This window comes from Myotis daubentonii, chromosome 8, assembly GCF_963259705.1.
Source record: "Myotis daubentonii chromosome 8, mMyoDau2.1, whole genome shotgun sequence".
NCBI lineage: Eukaryota > Metazoa > Chordata > Mammalia > Chiroptera > Vespertilionidae > Myotis > Myotis daubentonii.
In genome coordinates this window covers 14,674,823-14,687,499 of record NC_081847.1, presented here as the reverse complement: position 1 = coordinate 14,687,499, position 12,677 = coordinate 14,674,823, and the positions used below count along the sequence as shown (strand labels likewise).

Genomic DNA, 12,677 nt, shown 5'->3' with positions numbered 1-12,677 from the left:
GATGGCAGCCGGCAGCCAGGCAGCTTGAAACTAACATGAGGCTTGCTTGCTTCAGTGACGGAGGATCGTTGGAGGAAACCAATGTTCCCCGCCTTGGCTGCAGGCCTCTGAGCAGGCAGTTTAAGAAACATTGTAACAAATACCTCCAGACTTCAGCCAGCAGATTTGCAATATTGTAAGCAAGGGCCAGAAACCTACTTTCAGCCGGAGGCCTAAGAGCTGGAGCCAAGCCTCAAGGTAAAGCTGGCCCAGAATAAAAAAAAAAAAAAAAAAAAAAAGGAGCGGTTGGGAACTTCAGTCACTCCCAGCCTGAAAATAGCCCTCAGCCCCTCACCCAGACTGGCCAGGCACCCCAGTGGGGACCCCCACCCTGATCCAGGACACCCTTCAGGGCAAACCAGCTGGCCCCACCCATGCACCAGGCCTCTACCCTATATAGTAAAAGGGTAATATGCCTCCCGGCACCGGGATCAGCGTGACAGGGGGCAGCGCCCAAACCCCCTGAGCAGCCCTGCTCTGTGCCTGATAGGGGGGAGCTCCCCAACTCCCCCCCACAGGCCCTGCTCTGTGTGTGATGGGGTAGAGCCATAACCTCCTCATCATCCCTGCCCTGAGTGTGAGAGTGGCAGCACCCCAACCCCCTGATCGGCCCTGCTCTGTGGGTGATAGAGGGTGGTGCCCCAACCCCCTGATGGGCCCTGCTCTGTGTGTGACCGGGGCAGCGCCCCAACCCCCTGATTGGCCCTGCTCTGTGTGTGACAGGGGGTGGCGCCGCAACCTCCCCATTGACCCTGCCTTGAGTGTGACAGGGGACGGTGCCCCAACCCCCCAATCGGCCCTACCCTGAGCATGACTGAGGGTGGCATCACATCCTCCCAATCTTCCCTGCTCTGTGCATGACGGGGTGGCGCCCCAACTCTCCAATTGGCCCTGCTCTGAGCCTGACCAGGGGCTGCACCTAGAGATTGGGCCTGCCCTCTGCCACCCGGGAGCAGGCCTAAGCCAGCAGGTCGTTATCTCCCGAGGGGTCCCAGACTGCGAGAGGGCACAGGCCGGGCTGAGGGACCCCCCCGCCCCCCCGAGCGCACAAATTTTTGTGCACCGAGCCTCTAGTATTTATAATATACAGATATTTAAGTAAAACATAGAAGTGACATGAGCTCCCTTTCATGTTGTTGCCTTTCCTCTTGAAAACCAGACAAAAGAGTAAAAAATAAATAAAAATAAAAATCAGCATTTGTATTAGCATTCATATATTCTCTCCACCAATATTCACTAAGTGCCTACTGCATACCATGTGCTGAGTGACTGTATAGAGCAAGAGTTATCAGACTTTTTGGACACCTTTAACCATATAAAATGGAGTCACTGTCAGTCATGACAGTTATGCCAAGTGCTATGTCAAGGCTAAGGTAAGGGGGTGCATCAGGAATGCTTCTAAGAGGGGGCTGGAATGACCAAAATCGTAAGTCTGGACACTTGGACAAGGGCTCCATCTCGACACCAATATGAGTGGGACCTCCACCACTCCTTATCTACACTAATAAAAGAGAAAAATGGTAATTGGCGTATGACGCTACCCTTTTCATTGGCTAATCAGGGCTATATGCAAATTAACTGCCAACTAAGATTGGCAGTTAACTGCCAACAAGATGGCGGTTAATTTGCATATGTAGGCACAATGCAGGGAGGCGAAAGGGAAAGCAGGAAGAAACCCCCTGCCACTGACAGTGATCGGAAACCCAGGGGGGAGCTAAGAGCTGGGGGGCAGGGCAAAGGCGGCCCTGGGGCCGCCTTTGCCCTGCCCCCCAGCCATGATCAGAGAATCAGGTGCCTTTTCCGCCCTGGCCAGTGATAGCAGGAAGTAGGGGTGGAGCCAGCGATGGGAGCTGGGCACAGTCGAAGCTGGCAGTCCCAGGAGCTAGGGGTCCCTTGCCTGGGCCTAAAGCGAAGCCCACGATCGTGGGGCCACTGCAGCTGCAGGTCCCCGCTGCCCGGGCCGGACGCCTAGGCCAGAGGCGTTAGGCCTGGGCAGGGGCAGAGCCTGCAACTGCGGGGAGCTGGGGGTCCCCTGCCCAGGCCTGACACCTCTGCCGGAGGCCTCAGGCCAGGTCAAGGGGCCGATCCGGTGATTGGTGATTGGAGGGTGATGAGGGTCAACTCCTCTGGCTGAGGCATCAGGCCTGGGCGGGGGGCGGAGCCGGGGATTGGGGGGATATGATGGTCCCCTTCCCAGGCCTGAAGCCTGGGTCAGAGGCGTCAGGCTTGGGCGGGGGGTGGAGCAAGCGATCAGAGGGAGATGGGGGTCCCCTGCCCAGGCATGATTCCTGGGCCAGAGGCCTCAGGCCTGGGCGGGGGCCAGAGCCAGTGATCGGGGGGGAGATGGGGGTCCCCTGTCCAAGCCTGACACCTCTGGCGGAGGCGTCATGCCTGGGCAAGGGGCCGATCAGGCGATCGGAGGGTGATGGGGGTCTACGCCTCTGGCCGAGGCATCAGGCCTGGGCAAGGGGCAGAGCCAGCAATCGGAGGGGTCTGGGGGTCCCCTGCCCAGGCCTGATGCCTGGGCCAGAGGCGTCAGGCCTGGGCAAGGGGCCGATCCTGTGATTGGAGGGTGATGGGGGTCAACGCCTGAGGGCTCCCAGTATGTGAGAGGGGGCAGGCTGGGCTGAGGGACACTCCCCCGCCCCCACACCCAGTGCACGAATTTCGTGCACCGGGCCCCTAGTCCTATATAATAAAACCTTATATGCAAATCGACCGAATGGTGGAATGACCGGTCGCTATGATGCGCACTGATCACTAGGGGGCAGATGTCAGCGCATGAGCGCACTGATCACCAGGGGGCAGATGTCAGCGCAGGAGTTGCTCCCTGGTGGTCGGTGTGCTCCCACAGGGGGAGCACCACTCAGCCAGAAGCTGGGCTCACAGCTGGTGAGTGCAGTGGCGGTGGCAAGAGCCTCACCCGCCTCTACAGCAGTGCTAAGGAGCAGTGAGCCAAGCGTAAAGAGCAGCGAGCAGGCAGGTGGTAAGGAGTGAGGGGTCCCAGACTGCAAGAGGGCGCAGGCCGGGCTGAGGGAACCCCCCTCCCCTCAGTGCACAAATTTCGTGCACCGGGCCTCTAGTGGGCTATAAAAACTCAGAGCTCTGACCACCCAGTCCTCAAGCTTGGCTGTACCAAGGGTCATGCTCAGAGCCCTGCCAGACTTCCACTCCACTGGACCTGTGCCACCGCTGTAGCCACCTGGCTAGAGAATGACACCGCCTCTCCACCTGTTATGCTGCCAGTGACTGGAACTTGGTGCCAGATGCTTGCTCAGCTCACTTCTATTGCATAAGCTCCCACTCTTTGTGTATAACCTGTGTGTGATTCTATTGGCTTTTGGGGAGGTCTCCCCTAATTAAGCAGTGATTCCTTTTAGGGATGCTCCCTTGCTCACCACAATGAGGTATGCCACAGTAATAAAATAAGACAGACTCCCTAGGGGCTTACATTCTAGAGCCACACACAACCACTGGGTTATCCCGGCCTTTTATAAACAAGTACTAGGGGCCCGGTGCACGAAATTTGTGCACTGGGTGTGGGGCGGGGGGGGGGGGGTCCCTCAGCCCAGCCTGCCCCCTCTCACATACTGGGAGCCCTCAGGCGTTGACCCCCATCACCCTCCAATCGCAGGATCGGCCCCTTGCCCAGGCCTGATGCCTCTGGCCTAGGCGTCCGGCCCGGGCAGCGGGGACCTGCAGTGGCAGCGGGGGCGCCGCGATCGTGCGGGCTCCGCCCCTGCCCCTGCAGGATGCCTCTGGCTGAGGCGTCCGGCCCGGGCAGCGGGGACCCGCAGCTGCAGCGGCCCCGTGATCGTGGGCTCCGCTTTAGACCCAGGCAAGGGACCCCTAGCTCCCGGGACTGCCAGCTTCGACCATGCCCAGCTCCCATCGCTGGCTCCACCCCTACTTCCTGCTATCACTGGCCAGGGCGGAAAAGGCACCTGATTCTCCGATCATGGCTGCCCCCCAGCTCTTAGCTCCTCCCTGGGTTTCCGATCACTGTCAGTGGCAGGGGGTTTCTTCCTGCTTTCCCTTTCGCCTCCCTGCATTGTGCCTACATATGCAAATTAACCGCCATCTTGTTGGCAGTTAATTTGCATATAGGCCTGATTAGCCAATGAAAAGGGTAACGTCGTACGCCAATTACCATTTTTCTGTTTTATTAGTGTAGATGCACCTCACAGGGCTCACAGGAATCTATAATAATAAAAGCGTAATATGCTAATTAGCCCAGACAGCCGAACGACCTCCCGGATATCCTTCCGGACGAAGCCAGGTCTGCGAGGGCCGAGCCTCTTGCACGAATTTTATGCATTGGGCCTCTAGTGAGAGAATATATGGTGAACACTGCAAAAATGCAAACAGAAAACGGCCAACCTGATGTGCACTGTGCAGTCTATCCCCAATCTGGTCTCTTAGTAACAAGATGGAGAAAATAATAAGAGAGGCCTTAGCCATTCAAAACTATCTTACTGTCAAACCCAGGCCATTCTAAGCAGTTCATTTAGGGATCATTGTAAGCCAGGGTGGAGAATCTTTTTTCTACCAAAGGCCATTTGGATATTTATAACATCATTTTCGGGCCATACAAAATTATCAACTTAAAAATTAGCCTGCTATATTTGGTCAAACATTTAATTAACTCAACCATAATGCCCTGGCAGGGCCAGACCAAATGATTTTGCAGGCCTTATATGGCCCAAGGGCCAGACATTCCCTACCCCTGTTCTAAGCAGTTCACTAAGATTCTAAATTGGAATTTAAAAATCAAGTACCAAATTCAATAGCTCACCTCTGGAAACACATAAAATGAAAACATAGCTCTTTTGCTGGCAGTTTTGCTATACTAGGGTAACCCATACAGTTTGATACACAAACTGTAACTTGACACTATAATTGGAAAACCCAAATGATATAGTAGCAATATAGCTCTGTGCAGCTTAATAAGCATTCTGATACCTCATTCAATCCTTACAATTTTGAAAAGTATATTATTTCCCTCTGCCTATTTGAAAGCTGAAAAATACAGAAGCTCTGGTTATGATTTACTTGGCCAGGGTCATCAAATTAGTAAATGAGAGAATTAGAGCTATATTTATTATAGTTCATATATAATATATATATTATGTAATATATAGAAAATAACTATCCAGTAAGTAGAATATTCTATTGCTGATATTAGTACATAAGAAATATACTATAAGCATAACCAATGGACATAAGACACTGGGGGATAGGGGAGGCTAGGGGACTGTCAAGGGCGGGGGGGAAAAAAGGACACATATGTAATACCCTTTGTAATACTTTAAGCAATAAAAAAAAAAGAAAGAAATATACTACTTGTCTCTAAATCTGAGCTATTGACTTTTTAAAAAAATTTAATCTACATTTGAATATCTATTGTAACTGAGGGAGACTTAAATGTTTTACAAATGGTATCACATATCCCCACATTTTAGAAAAACTTAAAGCAAAATCTTTCTCAAAATAAAGTTGAGTAAATACTGAGTCCTGGCTGGATAGTTCAGTTGGTTAGAGCGTTACCCTGATACTCCAAGGTTGTGGGTTTGATCCGGGGTCAGGGGACATACAAGAATAAACCAATGAATGCATAAATAAGTGGGACAGCAAATTGATATTTCTCTCTCATTTTCATTCTCTCTCTCTTAAAAAAGCAAACTGATAATTAATAGCCCACAATGAGTAAGAAATATTCCCTATTTTCACAAATAGAAATTCTAGACTTATAATTATTTCAAGATAACCCAGTAGGGTTATTTCATTAAATTTATTTTGACACTGCCAGATTTATGTCTCTGTTATAAGCTTTGAGATGGGGGAACATTCAAAAGCAAGAGAAGAAAGCATTAATCATCCAGAACATCTGTCATTCTTAAGCAGCCACTCTCTTTGAGGTGCAGGCTATCCCCAATCTGGTCTCCTAACAGCAAGATGGAGGGGTAGTAACAGAGGCCTTAGCTTTGCAAAACTATCTTATTGTCAAAACTGACAAATCCAAGCCCTACTAAGCAGCTCATTTAGAGATCATTCTAAGCAGTTCACTAATATTCTAAATCGGAATTTGAAATCAAGTACCAAATTCAATAGCTCACCTCTGGAAACACATAAAATGAAAACACGACTCTTTTGCTGCAGTTTTGCTAAACTATGGTAACCCATTCAGAAAGAGTGAGTTTTAATTGAATTCCACAACCACAAAACACATCACGGTTGAACTGGCAGTCAAGAAGAAACACAAAGCACCACTCACTAACTGGTTTCTTGTGATGGTTGTGCCTCCTCGGCATCTTTTTTCCTATGGGAGGGATGTGAGAAAGGAACACTGACATTTCTAAAACAAGCACGGGACTTGTGCCTTACACACAAAATAATACATGACTGATTTTTTCTTGGAACTATACAATGCATATTTTCATTTAATTTTACTGAAAGCCAAAAAAAGGAAGAGCTATAGAATAATTTTGAGGATACATTACTGCCACAAATGTGGGTGGTGGATAAACAATGAGTGAAGAAGATGAACTCCTAATAGGTTTTAATGTGTAGCTAAGACTGAATACATGATGTAAAATATCTGCAAAATGCTGAGCACATTTTAATGGCTGCCATATCCTCAAAACAGCACCACCTGTCCCCTTTAAAGCACCAGCTGGGCCCTAACCAGGTTTCTCAGTGGTTAGAGCGTGGGCCAGTGGACTCAAGGGTCTTTGCTTTGATTCAGTCAAAGGCACATATCTTGGTTGCAGGCTGGATCCCCAGTTCCTGTTGGGCTGCATGCGGGAAGCAACGGATCATGTCTGTCTCTCTCTCTCTCCGCCCCCCACCCCCTTCCACTCTAAAAATCAATGAAAAAATATTAACAACAACAAAAAAACTGGTGATTACCAGCCAAGGAAAAATAGATGTTTCTTTCAAAACAAAAAGGCCTTCAAAAGAAAAAGAAAAAAAAAAGGCTTTTCAAAATCCTTTTAGGATTAATGACAAGATTTGGCCTAGTTTTACAAAAACAATGATACAACACCTCTTTAAAAAAAAAAAAAAAAAGGCAATGTGTTCCTCTGAAACAAGAATCAAGTGCTGGCATGGTTTTTTTCTCCTGCCAATTACAAATTCTCTTCCAGGGAAGGACACCATGGCTTGAAATATGCTGTGACATTAAAACATCTCCTGACATGAGACACTAGGTACAGGGGTGGGCAAACTTTTTGACTCGAGGGCCACAATGGGTTCTTAAACTGGACCGGAGGGCCGGAACAAAAGCATGGAAGGAGTGTTTGTGTGAACTAATATAAATTCAAAGTAAACATCATTACATAAAAGGGTACGGTCTTTTTTTTTTTTTTAGTTTTATTCATTTCAAACGGGCCGTAGTTTGCCCACAGCTGCTAGGACATTAAATTTTATCTAAATAAATTTTAAACGTTTTCTGAATCAGAGGAAGAAGCTACTGTTTGGTGTTAGCATCAAGTATTGGGCAGTGTTCCGTATGCACTGTGGTAACTTTTTTAAAGGGGAACAAACTTAGGATTCATTGCATTTCAAACTACACATCACATGAGGAATTTTGAACCCAGCTGGGATACATGCCCTCGGAAAGGTTCCTGAAAGCAGGAAGCCTTATCTCTGTATCTTTGCACCCCACACTGCTGTGCACAGCGTGGAACCTGCATTTAAGCAGTTCCTGGGGATGTGTCAACAACGGCCAAGGACCACAACCTGAAGAATGAAGCTGGCAAAACAAGCAGATTCCAAATTGAATTTGTACAGAAATAAAACCGCGCCTACTAATGCAATGGTTGAGTATGGGCCACTTGCCCTTCTCAAGAATAAAAAATGCGCTCCTGGTGTCAGCAGAGGATCTTTCACTTTCAAAAGGGAAAAAACAACAACAACAAAACCCGCGATAGTTTGCCTCTCTAATTCTAAACAGCTGAATCATTCACATATTCACCTGCCCATAATGCTTCCAAGAACTGTCAATGCAGGCTTTGCTTTCTGCAAAGTCCGAATTTAAGACCTTCCCCAGAAGAGCATGGAAGAATTACAGGAAATGAGAGTGATTCGCTGCATTATCCTTAACCAAAAAGGAGGCCCCGGCAATTACATCAATCTCTGGTGAAGGAAAAATGTAAGCTGAGAAAACATCCGTCCATCCAACGACTATTTATTAAATGTCTACTTTGGCGCAATGAAAATGGGCACACGGACGCTGGGCTAGGGGTGCTGGGGGCCGTCTGCTCCACCGCGGGGCGCATCGCCCAGCCAGACGCTCCCCAGATGCGCGAGCCAGGGGTCCAAGGTGCAGCCCCGCGGGCTCCCCGGGCCGCCTCGCGCCGACGCCACACAGGTCTCCCTAGCTACGCGGGCTCAGCGGGGGCGAAACGAACCCATCCGTCCGGCCACTGCGGTTAGGGCCACCGCACACCCGGCTGCCGCGGACCCGTAAGGCCGTGGGATCCTCGCACCAACGCGAAGACAGCTCCGCGCCCGAGGGGACACAGTGGGGCATAGGAGTAGGTTCAGTGGGCCCTAGAGAATCGCGGGAGGGTGCTCTGGGGCTGGAGGCCCCTGGGCTTTCTAAGGGTTGCAGAGACCGCGTCGTGCAGAGGTGTGGGGGCCCTAGAGGCTCCCAGAGGGACGCGTTGGGGGGCAGTCGACCGGGGATGGGCCGGGGATGGAGACCCCCTCAGGACGCGCGCGGCCTGACGCTCACCCAAACAGCCCTCGGAGGAAGGAGTGGGAGGCCTTAAGTCGCTTTTCGGCATCCGCCATCAGCTGGACTGCCTCGCGCTCCTTCCCTGCGTTGTCCATACTTCCTACCGCCGCCGCCACAACCTCCTCTGCCGGCTGAATGCGCCTACCACGCCTTCGCTCCCTTCTTGCAAGGCAGCGCGCGCAGGCGTGGTGAGCGCAGGCGCGGTGCGCACAGCCTGCCGGAATTTGTAGTCCGGGACCCACCCTGGAGGCGGGAGCGCAGGCGCGAAGCGCAGATTGGTTCGGCTGGGGTCAAGGACAGCTCCCAGTGGGATGCAGAGCAGGCCAGGGTGGGGTCGAATCTCCCTGACCGCTGGCGCTGGGGGTGGGGTCTTAGGCCAAGGTGAAGTTTAGTCCTTTAAGTATGCGGGAAATGGAAAATGACCCCTGGCTTCCAGAAAGATCACCGTAAACGCTCAGCATTATGTTGGTTCAGGAATTCCTGCTCAGCACAACTGGCATGTGGCCAGTGGATGGATGCGATACCCGGATCCCAGAATGGAATGCTCAACCTACAGTCTAGTTTTGCAAAAGGAAATCCAGAGTGGCCACACACAAAAATACCTTCATTTACTGTGTGATGCCCCTTTACCCACTCACCCACCCAGGAACAGCTGGCAGAAAGAGACATTTTTACCTCCAGAGCAAGACATTTAAGAATGTATCATTTCTCCCAATATAAATTCAGAGTTATTTTTCAGTCTCCCCATATTGCAACCTTCTAATGGTCCTCTCTTGCTTGATGATAATTGAGTTGCAGATATGCAATATATGGATAATCCACTGTTTTTATTGACTGAATTCTTTTCAATGGATGTGAGCCATTGGGCTCTCTTTATCCTTTACATAATGTTTTCCATTGGCGGTGGATCTCCTGGGACACAATATCTGACTTCCAATAAAAAATCTAATCTCCTAGGAGAAGTATCCATAGATAGATGCCATTGTCTGCCAAAGAGTTCCAGGACTGTCCCAGAGGGAGTTGTTTGTTTGTTTTTTAATATAAAGCCTTGTCTAGATCGTTTACATTTGGCAATGCTAAAGCAGAGGTGGTTACGCAAATACAAAGATCACTGCCAAATGAGAGCTTGTGACCATTTTAAACTATTAATTGGTACTCTGTGGTCACTGCCACACAAAATCTATCTAAGACAATGCTTTCAGAGGGCAAGACAAGAAGGCCCAAACTCCTAGAAAGATGACTGAAGCAAACGTCACAGAGTTTACACATTTCAGTGTTATCTGTAGGGAGCTCTCCACGTACCTACCTGTTGCTGGGAGGAGAGGGGGAGTGAGCTTCTTGTGATATCATGAGAAAAGGAATTTTCTGAGACTCGCACGGGAGGATGAGATATTGTAGAAAGCTTTATTTCCGTGGAATTAAACCCCTGCGCTTCCCAGGTTCCATTTCCGTAGTCCCACCAAGGAAGAAGTCCATCTTTGCCTTCAGCAGGGCTGGGATTAAAGCCATTGCCCAGAGTTTCCGTTCCATGTTGGGGCAAGTCCAACCCAGCAGGCTAGCTTCGTGTGTGTTCCCCGCTGCAGTCCAGCAGTCCATTGCTTGTGGGGTCTGCATGGCCATCTGCCATGGGGCCTCTAGGGCCACACGGCTATGGAGGAACATGGGCAAATGTAAGAGAGTCACAAGAGCCAAGAGGGTGAGAATTCCTTTGTCTTGGGATTATATATCTCCAAATTTTCACAGGTTTGCAGTGGCCCCAATCCCTCTAGCAAATGATTTCTGTTCCCAAGTTTGACTGACAGGCACCTTCCCTACGTCACCCTGACTTTACTGCACACGTGCCCATCTCCCCTACCCTTAGTGATCTTTGGGGAATGGGCCAGTGATTCCCTGGGGAGTCTAAAGTTTCAGCTTCCTGGTAAAGGTTCCCAGATGGCTGTGCTTATAATGTCTGACCTCCCCTTTTGCTCCTTTCCCCGATAACTAGCTTATTACAACCATATCAGCTGGACTCCAAAAGTAGAAGGAAATCTCAGATCTTCAAGTAGAGTTTATTTACTATTACTACATGCATTATCCTAACTTATGTATTTTGGGAGCAGGAAATTGGAGGTGGCATAAATGCAGGAGTAAAGAGGAAAACTGAAAAGAACAAAAAAGAACGTAAGCACTTGAAAAGCAGAGCCGTCTACGGGTGAGGCAGGATTGTAAGAAGCTAGGAAAATTCTTTGATAAGTGGACTAGGGAAACTAGGACAGAGAGTTAAATGGCCAGGCAGTTTACAGCCATCTAGTAAGTCACAAAATCCTATCTTCCATAACCAAGGACCCAAGAGTAAATGCTTTACACTTCTTCTTCCTAACCAGAGAGTAAATAGCTTAAATCATCCTACTCAAAGAGATGCTAGTAGATATTGGAAGTCCAATTAGCACCATTTGCCAACCACCTACAAGGACAGATGAAATTATGGGAATAAATCTCATTTGACCTATCAGCATAAAATTGATGAATATTGTATGAGATCTTCTCCTGAGACCTCCCCTAAACTCCCAGTCTTTTAAACCCTTCAAGACAAAGGACCCAGCAAAGCTCTCCCTCCCAGGAGCATGCCCATACCTTTCCCTTCCCCCACAGGCATGCATCTCCTAAGGGACCCCAGGAAACTTGCACCCAGAGGAGCAATGGGCAGCGGCAGCTCACCCCTGGCTAACGCCTTGAACTTGTCTCCAAGGTCCCTTTTCTCTGACTTTCCAGTGAGCTGGCAGAAGCCTTACCTTGGCTCACTTCTTTCCTGTAACATTTCTAGAGAGCCAAAGCAGCCCTGCCTCTCTCTCCTGTTGCTTCTATCCTAGGCTTTCCTGTTTCACTGTCCCTAGCTTTAATCAAAGTACTGTCTATATCACCTGTACTTATGCTGTGAAATCTCTCCTGCATAAAGTCAAGAACCCACACACTGCAGGCTGGCAGAGGTTTACCTGTTCTGGGTGGTCCCTGTGCAATAACATGGGGATTTAATGGAGCAGGGCCATCTCAAAAGCTCTGAAGTGCAGCATCAGTATGGTGATTAAGACAGTTCCCAAACTTGGCTCAATGTGGAAACTCTAAAGAATGTCCAAGAAGTACGGACTCCTGAGTCACTAGCTTTTTGTATCAGGATCTTCTAGAGGTGGGGTCCAGGGAGTGTACATTGTAAGAACTCTCCACAACTACACTAAAACGTACAATTCTAGGTCCTCCCATCTAGTCAGCTGGAAAGGTGGAATGGACTACCTCCTCTAAACTAGAACTTGTGATTTAAGGGTATTTCCCTCATTCATATTCTCTCTCTCTCTCTCTCTCTCTCTCTCTCTCTCTCTCTCTCTCTCTCTCCCTCCCTCACAGTAAACCTACAGGAACTCCCACTTTCCCCCAGGCCACACCCAGAGGCTGGTGAGCAGAGGTGACAGGGCAGAGAGACAAACCTGATAGAGTGAGGACTGACTAGGGCAGTGGTTCTCTACCTTCCTAATGCCACGACCCTTTAATACAGTTCCTCATGTTGTGGTGAACCCCAATTTCATTGTTACAAATTGGACATAATTAAAGCATAGTGATTAATCACAAAAACAATACGTAATTATATATGTGTTTTCCGATGGCCTTAGGCGACCCCTGTGAAAGGGTCGTTCGACTCCCCAAAGGGGTCTCGACCCACAGGTTGAGAACCACTGGACTAGAGGGACAGATGAGAAAACAGCAGAAGCAGGAAAGACACTCTGACCTCCCCATGCCCTTCTCCTTTGAAAGCAAGAGATAAATGTCCCTGTGTAAGTGCCCTCCTGGTATCAGAAAGAAGGAAAACATCTTTATCACTAGAGGTGGGGAATTTAGGGCCGTGAAGGCTTTATAAACAAACCTT

At 49.3% G+C, this 12,677-nt stretch overlaps 1 protein-coding gene across 1 annotated transcript in view; it reads right to left on the bottom strand.

Annotated features, from left to right (window-relative positions):
* NAPB (NSF attachment protein beta) overlaps positions 1 to 8,950 on the bottom strand; it is a 43,964-nt gene extending 35,014 nt beyond the window's left edge. The window contains exon 1 of the mRNA XM_059705392.1: positions 8,777 to 8,950. Coding sequence (XP_059561375.1) covers positions 8,777 to 8,874 — 98 coding nt within the window. The 5' untranslated portion in view covers positions 8,875 to 8,950. The remainder of the gene's footprint in view (positions 1 to 8,776) is intronic.
* Between the last annotated feature and the right edge of the window lie 3,727 nt (positions 8,951 to 12,677).